Here is a 17731-nt window from a genome sequence, read left to right on the forward strand (position 1 = left end):
TGTGGCTCCTATGACCCCTAAGGGCTCCCCATGTCCCCTACAGGGTCTGCATGAGCGTGCCATCCCCTACGGAGTCCCCCTGTCCTCTATGATGCCCCCATGACTCTGCCATCCCCTTTGGAGTCCTATGTTCCCTGTGATGTCCCCATGACACCCATGAAGTCCGCCGTTCCCACGTCCCCCATGACACTGCCAGAGCCGGGCTGTGAGAAAGGACATTTTTAACTCCCCCCCCAGAAAAAGAGAGTAACAGGGGACAGGAGGGTGGGGGCACCCATGGGTGGGGAGCACCCGCTCAGGAGGGGCACCCAAATATGGTCATGGCCTCGGAGAATTCAATGAAGTCCTGGCAGAGGGGCTGCAGCTCGGGGTCCTGGCAGGCCACCTCCGACGGCCACGTCTCCAGCCACGTGTCCTTGCCGATGAGGTAGGAGAAGCTGGGGACAGCGGGGGGACAAGAGGGGTCATGAGGTAGAAGGGGGTTGGCACGCTGGTGACAGGTGCGATAGGGTACATGACCCCATATGAGACAGCAGAGAAGCTCGGGGTGCAGCAGGGTGTGCCTGGGTGTCATTGTCCCCCTGTCCATGTGTCCCCATATCCCTGTCCCCATTCCCATGTCCCCATGTGTGTTTCCCCCTGCATGTCCCCATATGTGTCCCCATGTCCCCAGGCGTGTCCCAGGACAGGCAGCACACACTTCAGTGGCTACCAAGAGCTCGCAGTCCTGGCTGGGCTCACCCCCGTGTCCCTTGTCTCCATGCATGTTCCCCTGTCCCCATGCACGTTCGTCGTCCCCACACATGTTCCCATGTCCCTACCGAGTGCCGGTGACCCACAGGTCGGAGGCCAGCCCCCAGACCAAATAGTCCTGGTCAGGCTGGAGCTTCAGAGCGTCCCGGCACTGCTGATGGCTCACGAAGGTCCGGTTGCTTCCACTTGGGTCTTCATCGGTGCCTGTCCCAGGGAGGGGTGACACGCAGGTGACATGTCACCCCCACCCCGACCCGCCAGGGACACCCGCTCTGATGTGTCCCCCATTGGGGAATTCCCTTCCACAGGGGGCTATTGGCATCCTTGGTGGCATCACCCCACTGTTGTCACTGCCCCCGGGTGGCATCACCCAGTTCATCAGCTGTGGGTGGCCCCATCCCAGTGACCAGCCATGGGTGTCCCCAGCTATCTCCAGCACCCCTGGGTGTCCCCACCCCACATGAGTGCCACCAACCCTCACAGGTGTCCCCAAGAAACCTTGGGTGACACCACCCTACATGAGCACCGCTGTGCCCCAGCCACTTGGGTGTCCCCTGCCCTAGGTGACCCCTTCCATGTCCCTTAGGGTGGCCTTGTCCCCTGGGCCCTGGGGTGCTCGTACCCATCTTGATGACGGAGAGGATAGTCATGATGTAGTTGTCATGAGATGATGTCTGCTCCATTTCCACCAGCTTCACCTTGTACACTGGGGACAGGGACACCACCATGTCACCCTCCCCCTGGCAGCAGGCCCCTCTGTCCCCTCTTCTCCTCCCCAAGTCCCTCTGCATCCCCTCCTGTCCCTCTGTGTCTCACTCTGGTGTCCCCTCTTTTTCCTCCTGTGTCCCTCCATGTCCCCTCCATCCCCTCCTGTCTCTCTGCACTCTCCGTGTCACCCCAAGTCCCCCTTCGTATACCCGCAATGTCCCTTATGTTCCCCCCTTGTGCCCCACAATTCCGCAGTTTCACCCCATGTGCCCCACGTCCCTCCGTCCCCATGTCCCTCGTGTCTCACCATAGTCAACCCCTGGCTCGCAGGCACGCTCAATGCGCTGGTTGACCGTGATGGGGCTGTCCTGCTGCTGCCGCACAAAGCAGTTTTCTGCAGGGACATGGGGACAGGGCAGTGATGTGTCCCTTCATGGCCATGACCTGTCCCATCATGGCCATGACGTGTCCCACTGCAGCGATGGCACATCCCATCGCAGCAATGACGTGCCCCCATCACGGTGGGGGTGTGACCCAGTCTCTGCCCCCATGTCCCTGTGTCCCTGTGTCACCTTCAGCACAGCGGCACACGTCCCCATAGCAGATCTTCTTCAGTTGCCCACCATCCTTGTCCGGGTGGTAGAAACGGGTGCAGCGGTCATCTGTGGGGACATGAGGGGACACGGAGGGAGAACACAAGGGAAAAGGATCAGGGCAGACATGGGGACATGGAGGGAGAGGGTCAGCGGGAACATGGGGGGACCTGGGGACACGTGCATGGGGGACAATCAGCAGGGACGTGATGGGACAAATGGACGGGAGGGGACAGAGGGGATGTGGAGGAGAGGGGACACAGGGGGCCTTGTGGGTGGTAGTGGGGTCACAGAGGGGAGTACGGAGCCAGAGGGGACCCAGTGATGACATAAGGGGACACAAGGTGACACAAGGGGACACGGGGGCGCACCGATCTTGTAGTAGCTGTAGACGGTGACGGACGCGGGCTGGATCAGGCCCACCTGGAACTGCTGGTGAGCCCTGAAGGCAATGCACTCCTCAACCTGGTGGGACACCTGGGGGGGCACGAGGACAGGGACAGCAGTCAGCCAGGCGGGGAGGCAGCACCCCAGACCCCAGCCTGGCCCTGGCCCCATCCCCATGTCCATCCATGTCCCTGTATGGTCACCGTGCGACCCATCCCTGTTCCTGCCCCTACCTGTGTCCTGTCCTGACCTGTGTCCCCAGCTTCATCCCCATCCCTGTCCCCTTCCTGTCCCTGCCCGTGCCCCCAACTCCAACCTGTGCCCTTCCTTGTCCCCGTCCCTCCGCTGTCCCCATCTCCATGCTATCCCATCCTCGTCCCTGTCCCCATCCCCATACAGTCCCACCTCATCCTCATCCCCATCCTGTGCCACCCCTGCCCTATCACATCCCCATCCTCATCCTCATCCTGTCCCCATTCTCATCTTCATCTTGTCCCCATCCCCATGTCCCCACCTTGTCGAGGTAGATGACGAGGTTGCTGCGGTCCGACAGTACTTGGTTGATCTCGAACTTGGAAATGTACCTTTCCACGCTCTCCGAGAGCTGGGGATGGGGACACAGTGACAGCAGGCATGCAGGACATGAAGGGACATGTGAGAACACACGGCCACACCATGACACAGAAGGACTCATGGGCACAGAGGGACATGGGGACGTGGTGACACATGGTGGGACCTGGCTATGCCAGGATGCAGGGGACTTGCAGGGATGCAAGGGATTTCGGGAGACGGTCACACACAGGGATGTGGGAAGACAAGGACATGGGGGACACAGGGGCACACACTGGGACATGAGGACATGAAGATGCAAGGCCCCGTGTCCCCCGAGTGTCCCCACACGTGTCCCCATGTCCTTGCACTCACTCTCTTCAGGTCCTGGATGTCCGGGGAGAAGCCCGTGAGCATGGAGACATCAATGATGGACATGGTGGCATCCACGTTGTCCAGGTACCTGCGGGGGACCGGGATGAGACCACCTCCCTGTCCCCAATATGCTCAGTTCCCTCATTCCCCCCCACCCTCCACCCCCCAAAGTCCCCATTCCCAGGGATCCCTGTGGGACAAGGAGGGGCTTAGCCCTGTTTGTCCTCAGTGTCCCCATCCCAGTGTCCCCATCCTCGTTCCTGGTGTCCCTGTTCCCAGCAGCCCCATTCCCCTCCCTGTCTCCGATGTTCCTGCTGTCCCCAACATCTCTGATGTCCCCAACATCTCTGATGTCTCCATCGCGTCCCACCTGGTGCAGATGGTGATCTTGACAGAGCGGATGATGCCCTCCGGCTCCTTGCCTGTGAGGAGACACAAGGACACTGCTGCCACCCTTGGGGGACATGGGAGGAAGCCAGGGGGAGCACAGGGATCAGTGAGGGACTGGGGGGAAGGAGGGGGTGAAGGGACCCAGGGGGACCTGGAGGGGACATGGGGGTCTGGAGGGACAGGGGTATGTGGAGAGGGATAGAAGGGGGACATGGAAATACCGTTGACATGAGAGACATGGAAGGGGACGTGGAGGGACATGAGGGGACATGGAGGAGACGTGGGAAGCGCCCAGTGGGACATGGTGGGAACAAGAAGAGGACACATGGGGGACACTTGGGGACTCACCCATCTTCACGTCCTCCACGTCCACCCGCAGGTCAAAGTTGTCACACTTGTTGTCCTTCTCGGGGACCTTGGCGTTGTAGACGGTCACCACCGTCATTGTCCCCTTGCCCGTGCCCTCAGCTTTCACCGTGAAGTCCTCGTTCAGCTTGGTCTGTGGGGACAGGGGACAGTGAGGGGGGACAGGGGATGTTGGAGAGGGACAGAGGACGTTGGGGAGCTACAGCGACATACTCTGGGAGGGATGTGGAAGGGATGTGGCATCCTGGGCTATGGATAGACACCGGGACATGGAGGGGACAGGAACATCCCAGGACATGGAGGGGCATGCAGGGGACAGGGCTACTGCAAGACATGAAGGTCATAGGGATATCCCTGGAGGGTACGGGGACATTCCAGGACACAGAAGGACTCAGAGGGGACAAGGAAGTCAGAGGACACGGAGGGACCTGAAGGGGATGGGGACATCCCAGGACACAAAGGGGACAGCACCGGCAGGGCACGCGGTGCCACCAAGGCACCCCAACGTGCCACCTCCCCGCTGTCCTGGTGGCAGCCACCAGTGACACAGGTGACGAGGGTGCTGGTACCTCAGCAGAGCGTGCCACCAGGGCGTTGCTGTTCTCGATGCGGTAGGTGATAGCGTTGGCACGGCGCGGCAGCAGCACTGACACGTCGAGGTTGAGCTTAAGCTGCCGTGGCATCGACACCTGGTACTGGGCCAGCGCCTGGAACACCATGATGGTGGCCTGCGGGAACACCACCCGTGTCACCATGGCTTGGGGACACCAGCTGGGGCATCCCCAGAGCCACCTGGATGGCCCCGAACCCGAGGTCACCCCAAGTTCTGGAGCCACCTCGTGTCACTTGAAGACTCTCGAAGGGTCCTAAAGACCAGAGGTGGACCCTGAGAGACAGGACATGTCCCTGGGAGACCCCCAGGGTCCGGAGGGGTGCCCAGGGGAACCCCATGTTCCTGGGGGTCCCCAGTGACCCCCCAGCTCCCCAATAAAGCCATCAACCCCTCCTCTTCCCCCTACCAACCTCCACTCCCCCATGGCCGTGGGGGCCAGAGCAGCACCCAAGGGTGCCAGGGATGTCCGTAGCCCACCTGCGTGGATCCGTAGCCACCACCGAAGTAGTTCTGCTGGGACAGCCACTGGACCACCGGTCCTGTCAGCTCCGTCTTCTCCATGTACAGCAGGGCCAGCAGGGCATAGGACGTCCCCTCGATGTTGTAGGTGTGGGCGTTACGTTCCACCCAGCGGATGCCGCCTGGGGCGACACCGAGCCCTCAAAACCCACCCTTGGTGGCAACTTGTCGTCCCCATCCCACTCCAGCACCCAGCGGGTGACCCATAACTCCCCCCACCCACCCTAGGTGTGTCTCCCAGTGGGACATCACCTTTGGAGCTCTTCATGAGAACTTTCTCATTGTTGAGTTTCCCTGTCAGGGCTAGGGCGTAGGAGGTCAGGGCCACTGTGTAGGGTCGGGCCAGCGATTGGTACCTCCGGGCAAGGTATTCGGAGGCTTTGTTGATGCTCCCGTCCAAGCTCTGAGCAGAAAGGATGGCAGTTTTGATTCTCAGGTGGCTGCTATAAGGGTTGGGCACCTCGCCTCGAAGCGCCGCCCTTCTGTGTGACGGGTGCCTGCTGTCTCCCCTCTCCCCACACTGGGCTACTCACTTTGACGTGGTCCTTGCAGATCTGCCGGGCTTCCTGCAGCGCGATGAGGACAAATGCTGTCAGTGACACCTCTGGCTCGGCACCCTCGTAGCCTCCCTGCGTAATGATATGTGGGAAAAATCCTCAGATCTATGTCCACACAACTCTCGTTCCTGTTGCCCAGTGCAGTTTTTTTCCCCCCACAGCTCATCCCAAAAGCCTGTCCTTGAGCCAAAAGGTTTGGCCATGAGTAGGCCTTGGGTCCCACCATACCACCATCTCCTTATGGATGACAGGAGCATCTTCTTGGAAGATCCCATCCGGCTTCTGCTTCTCCAGGATGAGCCATTTGACAGCCCCACAAACCACCTCTGGCTCGATGTCCACTATCTTGATGGCCATGGCAAAGACCTTGGCCACGTAGGCTGTCAACCTGGGGACAGGGGGACCTCAGTGTCATGTCCAGCCCTGTCACCTGGACCCCCCAGGGATGAGCTGGAAATGGGACCCTCCCTCACCAGGTGCTGGATGGGCGGTTGGTGAAGGCAGCATAGGAGCTGTCTTCTTTCCGGAAAGCGAGTTGTTGGGTGTAACCTGGTGAGGAGATGGCAGTTGGCCAATGAAAGGAACACCTTGGGGTGGCTTCAGACCACCAGCCTCCCCTCTGGTGCACATCCCAGTGCAAACCAGTAGCTCTAGAAATCCTCAAACTGGTAGCACTCAAGCCATGTCCTCTCCAAAGATGCAAGTTGCTTTATCCCCTTGGGTGATGGTGACATTTTGCACCCCAAAGGAGGAGACCGAAGGGATGCTCTTATCCCCTTGGGGATGCTCCTACCCTTTCTAATCAAGGCGATGGACTCGGTGCGGCGGTCAACGCCGAAGCTCTCCCACTGGTTCGTGTTGTCCAGGTAGTGGACGGCAATGACGGTGGGTGTCATCCCAATCATGTTCTGTTCCCCGCAGCCTGACGGCGTCACAATGAGGTGCTTCAGCTTCTCCCCATCGATGGCTTTCTCCACCATGATGGACACAGGGTTGCCTGGACCAGGGGAAGGAAAGGTGTCAGGCCAGGAGTGTCCTGTCCCCTCCCGGCCCATCCCTATGCGTTCCCTCTCCCCTGCTGTCACCTTGGATGCTGACTTTTGTCTCTGACTCAGTGTTGGGGACGATGTCAGAGAGGTTTGCTGCCGTCACCTTCACTTCTTGGACACCGTCTGCAGGGTAGGAAGGCCAGGATGGAGGTGGGTGGCCCCAAATCCTTCATCTCCCCCTTCCCTGAGGTGACCCAGCCCTGCTCCAGATCCATACCAGGGTGTCCTTCCTCCCTCGAGATGCCTCTGCTCCACAGTTGGATGTCCCTGGTCCCCTAGGATGGCCCAGCCCAATAGTGGGGTATTCCTTGTCCCCCAGGATTCCCCGGCTCCATAGCAGAATGTTTTTTGTCCCCCAAGATGCTCAAGTCCTGCTCTTGGTGGTACATCCATCATGCCCCAAACACACAGCGGGATTTCCCAGTTTCCCTTGTCCCCCACTCAGTGTCCCCATGGGGATTAGATGTCCCCAAGACCGGCCAGGGGCCACTCACCGTGTCCTCTCGTCTTTGGGTCCAGCTCAACTATCTGCACTGTCTTCTCCAGCCTCATCCCTTCAGGCTGCAGAGGTGAGAGGCCAATGCTCAAGGCTGTGCTGGTTTTGAGCTACCCCTTCCCGGCCTCCCCAGGTTGGTGAGGAAAGGTGTTGCAGTGTAAACCAGCACATGAAGGTCATGGGACAAACTGGGAGAGACCCCAGGAGACCACCCTTGGGCATCCTGAATGGGGAATCCTTCATCCCTGGGTACCAACACCAGGATGAAGTGTAGATGGGGATGCCATGGGGATATCAAGAGGGCCAGGAAGACCTGGGGACCTCTCACAGACCAAGGTGGCACCTCACGGTAGAGGTACCATGAGTAGCAATGACCCACTCACCACGACTTTGAGCTTCTTCTTGACACCATCAGACACAAAACTGCCCCAGACAGCTGCCTTCACCTCGACTTCGTGCTGCCCCAGCTGCAAGGGCACAATGACGAAGGGCACAGCACGCGACGACTGGGCTTCCAGCTCGAAGATCTGCTGGTAGCGAGCCTTGGAGGTGGAGGCGCTGCACAGGGCTGGGTTGTACATCAGCTCCACGCGTACCTGCGGGCACAGAAAGATGTTGTCCGTGAGGTTCTGGTGGCCACAGACCCCCCCCAGAAGCCCAGGGGTGGGCCACCCACCAACCTTGATCTTGTTCTTCCAGTAGTTGTAGAGTATGGCACGGATCTCCACCTGCTCATTCCTTACCACCGAGTAGGGCAGGCGCAGGTCGATGAAGAACTCCTTCATCACTGTGATCTCATAGGGGTCAGCAACGCACAGCCCTGCACAGCGGTCCCAGGGGATGTGGGGTTCAAGCTCATGAGCTCGCTTGGCCCTTTGTGTCCCAGGGACATCCCCAAGGCTTTGGGACATCTCTCAAGTCTCATAGAGTTCCCTCCAGGTGTGAGGGACCCCTCAAGTCCCATGGATCTCCCCAGAGTTTGGAACTCTCTCCAGAGTTACACATCCCTCCATGATTTTGGAGGACACCCCCCCCTCCCCCCGTCAAAGCCCAAGTAACCCCTCCAGGTTTTGGGGACTCCTCAAGTCCCAGAGACCACCCCCAAGGTTTGGGGAACTCCTTGGGTCCTCTGAAATCCCTCCACATACCCTTTTTCTTAGAGAGGCTGACAGCCAGGACCTCCCAGGTGGTGATGGAGTCCTTCAGGTATACAGGCAGTATTTTCGTAGAGATGCTGGAGGGGGTGTAAACCACCAAGGGGGGGGTCATAGCTAGCCCCAAGCCGGGCCAGAGGGGTGTAAGAAGCCACCAAGCTGGACCAGGGGGTTGTAGGTGACTACTGAGCTGGATGGGTGGGGTGCAGGTGGACTATGAGCTGGATCGAGGGGTCATAGTTGGTCCCAAAGCAGCGGGAGGGGGGCATATGGGGCCCCAGTCTAGACTGAGGGGGTCACATCTTGTCCCAAAGCTGGGCAAGTGGGGGTTCAGAGGTAAATGGAGCAGAGGTAATGAATCACCAGGTTGAGACACGGGGTGGTGATGGCCCCAAGCCAGGCCGGAGTGGCAACAGTACTGGGGCGAGGTTGTGGGGCTCACCCCAGTTCATTGGGCGGCTCTGTCAGCTCCTCCACCCGCCACAGCCAGCTCTCTGGGAAGAGGCTCCGTGAGGTGATGTCTTCATCATCCAGGAAGCCACCGTCCATCTCGCCTGGGGATAGCAGCAGCCCTCTCAACCATGGCTGTGGGGTCCCAGCCCTGGGTAGGGGTGGCATCACCCCCAGCATCATTCAAGCACCATCCTTGTATCGCCCAACCCTTGCCCAAGCATCGCCCAACCTCTGCCCAACCTTTGCCCAACCCTTGCCCAAGTTTCAGTGATGCTTGAAGACCCCAGTCTTCACCCCAGCATTTCTCCACCTTTGCCCAACCATCGTGCCTGGCCACCACCCCACCATTGCCCAGCACTTGCTTCGAGCCAGCTCGAGATGGGACTCGCGCTGCTTCTGGTCACGGATGCCCTTGATGTAGGTGCAGCAGTTGAGGAAGGCCTGGGTACAGGCATTGCCGTCCAGGATGTAGGTGGCCCGTTTCTCGCAGCTGTAGCCCATGAGGTTCTCCTTCATGCCATCCTCACAGCACTTGCGCAGATTCTTGTCGGTGTACTCGGCCGCTGCCAGCACCCAGATGGCACCCTCAGGACATGGGACACTCCAGCATCCCCAGTGAGGGGACAGTCTGGTGTCCCCAGGGACACAGGACAAGCTGGTGTCCCCAGGGCCACCTACCCTTTTGGCCTTTGTACTCAATGAGCTGCAGGCTGCGGCGCTTGCGTTTCGCAGGCTTTTCACAGTGGACATCTGGGGACAGAGGTGACTTGGGTCAGGGCCCCAGGGTGCCACAAACCCAAACCCCAGGAGCTACATCCCCATCCCCGAGGTGCCACATCCTCATCCCCAAGATGTCACCTCCCCCAGCCCCAGGGTGACACAACCCAATGCTAAGGATGTCATACCCCCAACCTTGGGGTGCCCCATCCTCACAGTGTCACCCCAGGCTGTCCCCATTCCCAGTGTGTCCCCTACCAGATCTCTGTGGCGTGTTGATATTCATGTTGGAGGCCAGGCTGAGGCCAGCATCCGCGAAGACACCGATATGATCCCTCCCGCTGCCGGCGGTGCAGCCGATATCACTCTTCTCCACCGTGTCCCAAACCTGTAGCCGACAAGGGACGAGCATGACAGCAACTGGTGTCACCTGGGGATGGTGGGGACAGTAGGGAGGGGAACCTGGGCGCCCACCTTGGTCTGGGTGAACTTGTTCTTCTTGCTGAGGACGAAGACAGCCTTGTCCACAGCCACCAGCCCCACATGGGCCTTATGGTCACCCTCGATGCGCAGCCGCATGGGTGTCCCAGGCTCATGCACCCGGCTGTCAGCTTCTGTCGCTCCCTTCACTACCAGCTATGGGGGACACAGCAGGTTTGAGGTCATGGGGCACCCAAAAAGCCTTCAACACCCCCAAGAGCTGCCCCATGGGTGCCCCCACAAGGTGCTGGAGTCCTCCAGAAGTGGTTGATGGCTGTGTCTCATGCCATGAGACATCTGGACCACCAATGGGCTACCTGGGCCACCCATCGACCACCTAAAGCATTCATGGGATGCCCAAGGCATCCATGGGATGTCCAAGGCCCTTATAGGACACTCAAGATTCCCAAGAACGTTCAAGCCCCCCTAGAACAGCCAACCCCCTCATGGGCCACCTGATCCCCCCATGGACTATCCAAATCACCTAATGCCACCCAAAACCATCACGGGCCACCCAGTCCTCTCAAGGGCCACCTAAACCCCTTCCAAAGGCCAACCAGTGCCCCCATAACCCCCCCAACCCCTGGGGTGATGGAGACACACTCACACTGCCCATGCAGGTGTCCTTGACGTCAACCCAGACGGAGTCAGCAACGATCTCGTTTGGCATCACGAAGTAGTAGGCCACGATGCGGAAGGAAGGGATGAGGTTGGCCGTCACCGGCAGTGACATGGTGACCAGGCTTTGGTCACCTTCACGTGGCTGCCTCCCCACATGGACGATGTGCCCCTTGTTCAGGATCTGTGGTGGGCAAGAAAAGGCAGTGTGAGTGGATGCCCAGACACCCAGAGCCCTGGGATGGGGTCGGATGGGTGGCAGAAGCCAGCTGTGCTCACCAGGTAGGTGAAGTAGGAAACGGATTTGCGGACGGCATCACTGTTGCTCTTGAGGTGGAAATTCACGGGGAGGTTGTCACCAGGCTGCACCTCGCTGGACCCTACAGCCAGGTGGAGGAAGTTGCCGGAGCCACCTTGGCTCTTGTATGCCTTGGCAGTCATCTCCTGCGAGGCCTGGCGGTCGGGCAGCAGGTCTGTCTGGTCTGTAGTGACCTGCAGCATGGAGGACACGGCAGCATTTGGTCAACAGGGAGAGGCAGGAACCTGGGCAGGGGTCACCATGGAGGTCTCGACCACCATGGAAATCTTGGCTGCCACAGACGACTTGGCCATCACAGAGGTCTTGGCCTCCATGGATGACTCGGCCACCATGGAGGTCTCAGCCATCCTGGTCCCCTTGACCTCACTGCTCTGGTCCTTGGCTTTCCTGGTCATCTCAGCCACCCTGGATGTTTCGGACACCCTGATTCCCTTGATGCTGGCAATCTTGTTTTTTAGTCCCCTTGGGTGGCTTTGCCATGCTGGTCTCTGACCATTCTGGCCCTGGGTCACCCTGGAGGACTTGGTCAACCCAATTGCCCCAGCCATCACAGTCCACCTGACACCAGCCATCCTGCTCCTTGGTCAATGGTGACCAAGAACACCATTCCCTGGTCTTCGGTCGTTCTGGACATTTTGACCACCGTAGTCATCTCTGCCACGCATATCCCCCCAACTATGGCCATCTTGGTCCTTTGTCAATGGTACCTGGAGTAGTTCTGACGCGTGGCCCCACCATGGATGTCTACTCCATCCTGGTCCCCCAACCCTACTGTCCTGGACCCTGGTCAATGGTGACCATGCTGCCAACGGTCCTTTGTCACCCTGGACATCTTGGCCACCTCAGTTATCTCAGTGAACCCTGTCCCCACATCCTGTACCCAGCCGTCCCAGCCCCAAGGTCCTTGTCCCCGTCCCCACTCACGGTGATGGTGACAGAGTCCTTGTTGGCTGGCATGTTGAGGACCAGCTTGGCGGTGCCATCACGCTGGGTGGAGACGAGGCCCTGGAAGTTTTGGGCCTTGACGCGGACACGCGGAGCTGGGGAGTTGTCAGGATTGGTGACATAGACCTGTGGAGGATGCGGTATGGCATAGGACACAGCACGGGGACACAAAGGGGACATGGCACAGGGACACAACTCAGCAGGGGGGGGGGCGCAGCACAGGGAGGTGACATGGGGACACAGCATGACACAGGGACAGACCCCCAACCCCCAGGTGCCATCCAGGTGGCGCGGGGACATGACATAGGGACAGACCCTGGTTCCAGGTCCCCTCACCCACAGACCCCTGGGCTTCCCCTTTCCCCATCCCCATGCAGAAGACCCTGGTGCCACTGGGGTCCTGGGCTGACACCACCATCGTCCCTGTCCCTGTCCCCAGGTGCCGTTACCGTCAGGTCAAAGGGCATCCCCGGCTTGAAGTACTTGGGGGTGTGGGTGAAGTGGATGGTGTATGGGGACGTCACGATGTGGATACCAGTGCGCTGCGCCTCCACCATGTCACTGCCTGCGGTGGCCATGGGGATGGCAATGTCACCTGGTGCCAGGCCAGGGCTCCTCATCCCCCAGGGGACAGCCCCGTCCGACGTCGGATAGCCCTGGTTGTTCCCATCCGCACTGTCCCCATCTCTGCCTGCCCTCATCCCTGCTGTCCCCAACCCCATGTGTCCCCATCCTCGCTGTCCCCAGCCCCACGTGCTCCTGTCCCCATGCATCCTTGTCCTTTCTGTCCCCAACCCCATGTCCCTACTGGCCCCATCCACCTATGACCCCACGTGTCCCCAGACCTATCCAAGTCACTGAGGACAGTGACAGACACATCCAGGATGTAGCCCGACATGTGCCAGCTGTCCCCATACATCCCCCCTGCATACCCGACTCGGTGAGGACAGTGACAGTGACGTAGAGCGAGTGTCCCACCAGCTCCTGGATGTTGACGAATCGCTGCCGCAGCATGCCCATGGAGAGTGAAGCCTCCCCGTCCCCATCAATCACCTGCAGCAAGGGGTCAGTGGGACAGGGGACAGCCACGGGGACCAGGATGGGGACATGGATGGGCATGGAGACAGGGGACAGCCACGGGGATCGGGACAGGGGTGGGATGGGGACAGGGGGTTCAGCAGAGACGGGGATGGGGATGCGGCACAGGGATGGGGACAGCAGGGCTTAGCAGGGGTAGGGACAGGGAGACAGCACAGTGATAGGAACAGGGACAGAGGCTCAGTGGGTAGAGGGGACAGGGACAGGGTTGGGGACAATGACAGCATGCCTCTGTGGGGACAAGGATGGGGACAGGGACAGGGATTGGGGACGGGATGGCAGAGCTCAACAGGGGAAAATGATGAGGGACACGCAGCTCAGCAGGGGACTGGAATGGGGACAGGGGGCAGGGATGGGGACAGGGGGCACCTGGATGCGCTGCAGGGACTGGGGGATGCTCTTCTTCTCGTCTTCCACCATAACGCCAAAGAGGACGAAGGCTGTCCCCGTCAGGCGTTTCCCATAGAGGTACCTGGGGAAAAGTCACCTCTGCCACCATCGCCCCACATCCCCGTCACCGTCCGTCCTCATCACTGCCACCCGATGTCACCACGTCATTTTGGGGTGTCCCCCCCACACACACTTGGCTGTGATGGACACCCGGAAATTCTCCTTCCTGTCGATGTAGAGGAACTTCTCCTCGGGCTCCAGGGTCACCTCAAAGCTCGGCAGCACTGCGGAAGGGACACCCGGCGTCCACTGGGGCACGAGGGACCGAGGGGATTGGGATAGGGGGTGACACCCAATGGACCCCCACATCTGGAGCCCCCCTACCCCACCGTACCATACTCCTTGACTTCGAATTGGGTGCTGAAGACCTGTTCCTGTGAGTCCTCAAATTTGGCCATGATGGTCCACGTCCCCAGGCTGGAAGAAGTTGGGACAGGGTGAGGGGACAAGGACAGGGCCAGGGATGTGCCTGGGCCATTCCGGGAGGGGGGCACACACCTGATAACCTCGGGCAAATTGTGGTTGAGGGAGAAGATCCCATTCTTCATGGGGGAGGACACGGGCACTTGCTTGATGATGACGTTGTCGGGCGTCTGCGGGGACATGGGGTGGTTGGGAATGGTGAGATGGGTGGCCGTGTCCCCGTGTCACCATGTCCACGTGTCATCAGCAGCCACCCACCTTGATCTCCACAATCACCGTCTTGAGCACCGGCTCCATGAAGTGGCTCAGGGCAAAGAGACGGCAGAGCACTGGGGGAGGACACAGGGGACAGGGTGAGGGGGACATCGTGGGGACATCCATGAATGGGTGTTGGGGATGGCCCAGAATGGGTGCTGGGGCCCTCTGGAAATGTCCCCGCGTGGATGCTGGACCCCAGCGAGGACATCATGGGGAGGTCCCCACATGGGTCCTGAACCCCAATAGGGGCCATAAAGAGAATGGCCCCAAATGGGTGCTGAAGCCCAGCACCCTGAGGTCCCACCAGCACCCCAAGGTGCCATGGAGGGTACCCAGCCCCCTAAGGACCCCATGACAGGACCCAGCACCCCGGGACGGACCGGTGGAGCCAGGGGTGTAGATGGGCTTGTCGGTCTGCAGGAAGATGTGGCCGCTCTGCAGTGACACCAGCAGCACCTTCTCCACAGTCACCTGGCCCACGCGTGCCGTCACCGTCACGTACTGCTTCCCCACCACTGACGGCAGCAGCTTGGCCAGCACCTGCGGGGACAAGGGACACTGGGTGTCACCCAGGGGATGGGGACACCAGGTGGCAGTCCTCAAGCACCCTGAGGTGACCGTCCCCAAGGACCCCAAGGTGACCATCCCCAAGGACCCTGGGACAACTGCCCCCAAGGACCCCGGGGTGACAGTCCCTGTGGTCCCTTTGGTAGCCATCCTCCCCCAGGCCCCACCAGCCCTGCGGAGATTCTCTGCTGTCTCGTATAGGGGTTGAGCAAGAAGGGGTCGTGACCGGCAGGGAGGTGACACGTGAACGGTGACAGACCTTGATGGTGGCAGTGGTCATCATGCCGTGGGTGGCGTTTAGCTGCCTGCGGACCTGGTGGAGCACCTGGCGCTTCTGGGGAAAGTCCTGGACCAGGATGGTGGCCTCGGTGGGCGCCGACAGCCCCGGTGCCTCCAGCACCACCTGCTCATCCGTCTCCAGCCGCAGCACCGCCGGTGTCACCATCGTCACCCTTGGGGACATCACCCATCACGGGGGGTGGGCTGCAGCACAGCCCCAGCTTCTCCCAATCTGCCCCAGCACAGCATCCCCGCTCCGTCTCCGAAACCACCCTGGGGACCCCATGGCACCCAGTTCCCTGGGGAGATCCTGACCGGTGCCCCCTTAGCACCTTGGGGACCCCCCGATCTGCCCCATGGGCCTGGGGCACCCCCAAATCCCCCATTACACCCCTAAATCCCCCATCACACCTCTATATCCTCCCATCGTACCCCTATATCCCCCATTACACACCCAAATCCCCCCATCGCACCCCCAAATCCCCCCATTGCCCTCCAGCATCCACTCCCATGGGAGTCCCAAAAAGGTGTGTGGGGGTCCACGTGGGGTGGGGGTCCTGAACAAGGGGGGGTCCTACAACTTGAGGTGGGGGTCATGGGTCTGGGGATCCTGTACGTGGGGGTGTCATTTGGGATAGGGGGGTTCTGGTCATGGGGGGGCCGATCTGGGGGTTGGGGGGTCTCTGCCATGGGGGTCTCCACTATGGGGGTCCCATCTGGGGTGGGGGGGATCTAGGTCAGGGGGGCTGATAGATATTGGGGTCCCTGGGGGGGTGGGGCAGTCTTGCAGGTTCCCAGGGTGGGGGTCCCATGGGTGGGCATGTCCCATGGGTGGTGGGGTCCCCAGAAAAGGGGTTCCTAATGGGGGAGGGTGTCCCATGGGTGCAGGGGGAATCCTGGAGGGAGAGGGATTGTGGGGGGGGGGTAGCATGGGTGGGGAGGGGATGACTCACATCTGTGCGGGGGCGGGGGCCACGTGCAGCAGCAGGAGGATGAGGGGCAGCACCCGAGGCCCCATGGCTGCGGGGGGGTCGGCGACGGGGACACGGGGCAGGGGGGATCCCTTTATGTCCGCGCCACTGGTTAATGGGTAACCCACACCCACATGCCCAGGGCCACCCATGTCACCACCCCAGTGTCACCCATGCCAGCACCCCACGGACACTGGGGGGGGTCACCCCACGCACAGCAGCGGGGGGGGGGGGCCACCTGGGTGGGGGGCTGGAGCTGGGGGGGAGGCTGAGATGTGGGAGTCATCCCCATGGGGGACATAAGGGTAGGGAAGGATACCCGGTCACCCATGTGTGTGCCCCCCCCCCGAAAAAGGGAGGGGCTGCCGGGAGGCCCGGCTCCTTCCTCATTTCGGGGAAGGCGGCTGGCGGGGGGCCATGGCCCTTGCGACACTGCTAAGGGGAGGGACAGCGGGGGGGGGAGGGGGGCACAGGGGGGACACGGGACACGACGGGGAGTGGGGGGTCCTGGGTCACCGTCCCAGGACACCTGGGGCCCTGGGGGTCTTGGGTCACTGTCCCTGGGCACCTGGGTCCCTGGGACACCTGGGTCATCATCCCCAAGCACCTGGAGCTCTGGGGGTCCTGGGTCACCTTCCCCAGGCACCTGGGGGTCCTGGGTCACTGTCCCCGGCCACCTGGGGGTCCTTGGGGCCCTCATGGAACAGGACAGGTCACCATGTCCAACACCTGGGTCCCCACAGACCAGGACCAGGCCACCGCCCCATCCAGCTGGGCCCCCCCGGGCCCCCTCAACCTCCAGGCATGCCAGTGGGGCCCCCCAGGGACCCAAGGGTGCCAGTTCCTCCCCAGCCCAACATCCGGGTGCCTGCTCCCGCCATCCCCCGCGGCTCCCCGGGGCGCAGGCGCAGCACCCCGCTCCGACAGCTTCCGGCCCCCCGCGATCCCAAGGCCTCGGTCGGGCCCTGCCGCCGCTCTTCCCCCAGGCGGGGGGTCCCCGAGGCCACCGGACCCCCACCCACCACCACCACCACCACCACCCTGAGACGCAGGAGCGGAGGGGGAAGGAACGCGTCCCTCCCGGACGTGGTGGCAGTGGTAGGAAGACGAAGGTCGCTGCCTGCTCCTCCCCACGGCCGCGCCGCGGGGCCCCAGCGCCATCATCTCCTCCCCAGACGTGGGTGTTCTGGGGGGGGCAAGGACCCCCCACTGCCGTGGGCTCCTCTCCAGAATTGGTCCCACCAGGATCCCGTCGCCATCAGCTCCTCTCCAGAAGGGGTTGCACCCCAGAACCTCGTCTTTGCTGCTGCTCCTGCCCAAAAGAGGTCCCACCAGGACCTCATCTTCATCGCCTCCTCCCCAGAATTGGTCCCACCAGGATCCCATCTCCGTCAGCTCCTCCCTAGAAGTGATCACACCTGGACCTCAACTGTAGTAGCTTCTCCCCAGAAGTGACCCCACCTGAATCTACCTCCATCGGTTCCTCCCCAGAATTGGTCCCACCAGGACCCACCTCCGTCGCCTCCACCCCAGACGTGACCCCACCAGGACCCACCTCCATCTCGTCCACCCCAGACGTGACCCCACCAGGACCCACCTCCATCTCGTCCATCCCAGACGTGGTCCCACCAGGACCCCCCCCAC

The 17731-nt window shown here is 61.2% G+C and overlaps 1 protein-coding gene across 2 annotated transcripts; it reads right to left on the reverse strand.

Annotated features, from left to right (window-relative positions):
* Nucleotides 1-201: 201 nt before the first annotated feature.
* Nucleotides 202-16433, reverse strand: C3 (complement C3). Of its 2 annotated transcripts, XM_035571857.2 has the most exons (40): nucleotides 16070-16134; nucleotides 15097-15289; nucleotides 14651-14810; nucleotides 14271-14341; nucleotides 14088-14182; nucleotides 13924-14006; nucleotides 13723-13813; nucleotides 13509-13611; nucleotides 12974-13094; nucleotides 12491-12606; nucleotides 12021-12167; nucleotides 11057-11269; nucleotides 10767-10961; nucleotides 10154-10315; nucleotides 9938-10067; nucleotides 9641-9712; nucleotides 9325-9525; nucleotides 8952-9063; nucleotides 8504-8589; nucleotides 8036-8175; nucleotides 7739-7951; nucleotides 7354-7420; nucleotides 6896-6982; nucleotides 6604-6807; nucleotides 6284-6359; nucleotides 6039-6198; nucleotides 5787-5882; nucleotides 5506-5656; nucleotides 5212-5375; nucleotides 4691-4849; nucleotides 4104-4254; nucleotides 3736-3787; nucleotides 3366-3453; nucleotides 2956-3045; nucleotides 2426-2531; nucleotides 2034-2123; nucleotides 1769-1855; nucleotides 1376-1459; nucleotides 822-957; nucleotides 202-437 (listed from the first exon to the last, which is right to left on the reverse strand). In XM_035571857.2, the coding sequence occupies exons 1-40, from the start codon at nucleotides 16132-16134 to the stop codon at nucleotides 296-298; spliced, it is 4959 nt and encodes a 1652-aa protein (XP_035427750.2). In that variant the 3' UTR covers nucleotides 202-295. The 2 variants fall into 2 exon arrangements, with proteins under 2 accessions (XP_035427750.2, XP_035427752.1); XM_035571859.2 differs by lacking the exon at nucleotides 6896-6982 and having other exon boundaries at nucleotides 205-437; nucleotides 16070-16433.
* Nucleotides 16434-17731: the final 1298 nt, after the last annotated feature.

This window comes from Cygnus atratus, unplaced genomic scaffold (genome assembly GCF_013377495.2).
Source record: "Cygnus atratus isolate AKBS03 ecotype Queensland, Australia unplaced genomic scaffold, CAtr_DNAZoo_HiC_assembly HiC_scaffold_44, whole genome shotgun sequence".
In the NCBI taxonomy this organism is placed as follows: domain Eukaryota; kingdom Metazoa; phylum Chordata; class Aves; order Anseriformes; family Anatidae; genus Cygnus; species Cygnus atratus.

Bases quoted from the DNA above. Each gene is read 5' to 3' on its own strand.
- C3 (XM_035571859.2), bottom strand. From the start codon at position 16,239: ATGGGTGGCCCTGGGCATGTGGGTGTGGGTTACCCATTAACCAGTGGC. The intron at 14,183-14,270 runs GTGGGTGGCTGC...ATGTCCCCGCAG, and splicing joins CGGTGATTGTGGAGATCAAG to ACGCCCGACAACGTCATCAT. The intron at 8,176-8,503 runs GTATGTGGAGGG...ACCGCTGTGCAG, and splicing joins CAGCCTCTCTAAGAAAAAGG to GGCTGTGCGTTGCTGACCCC.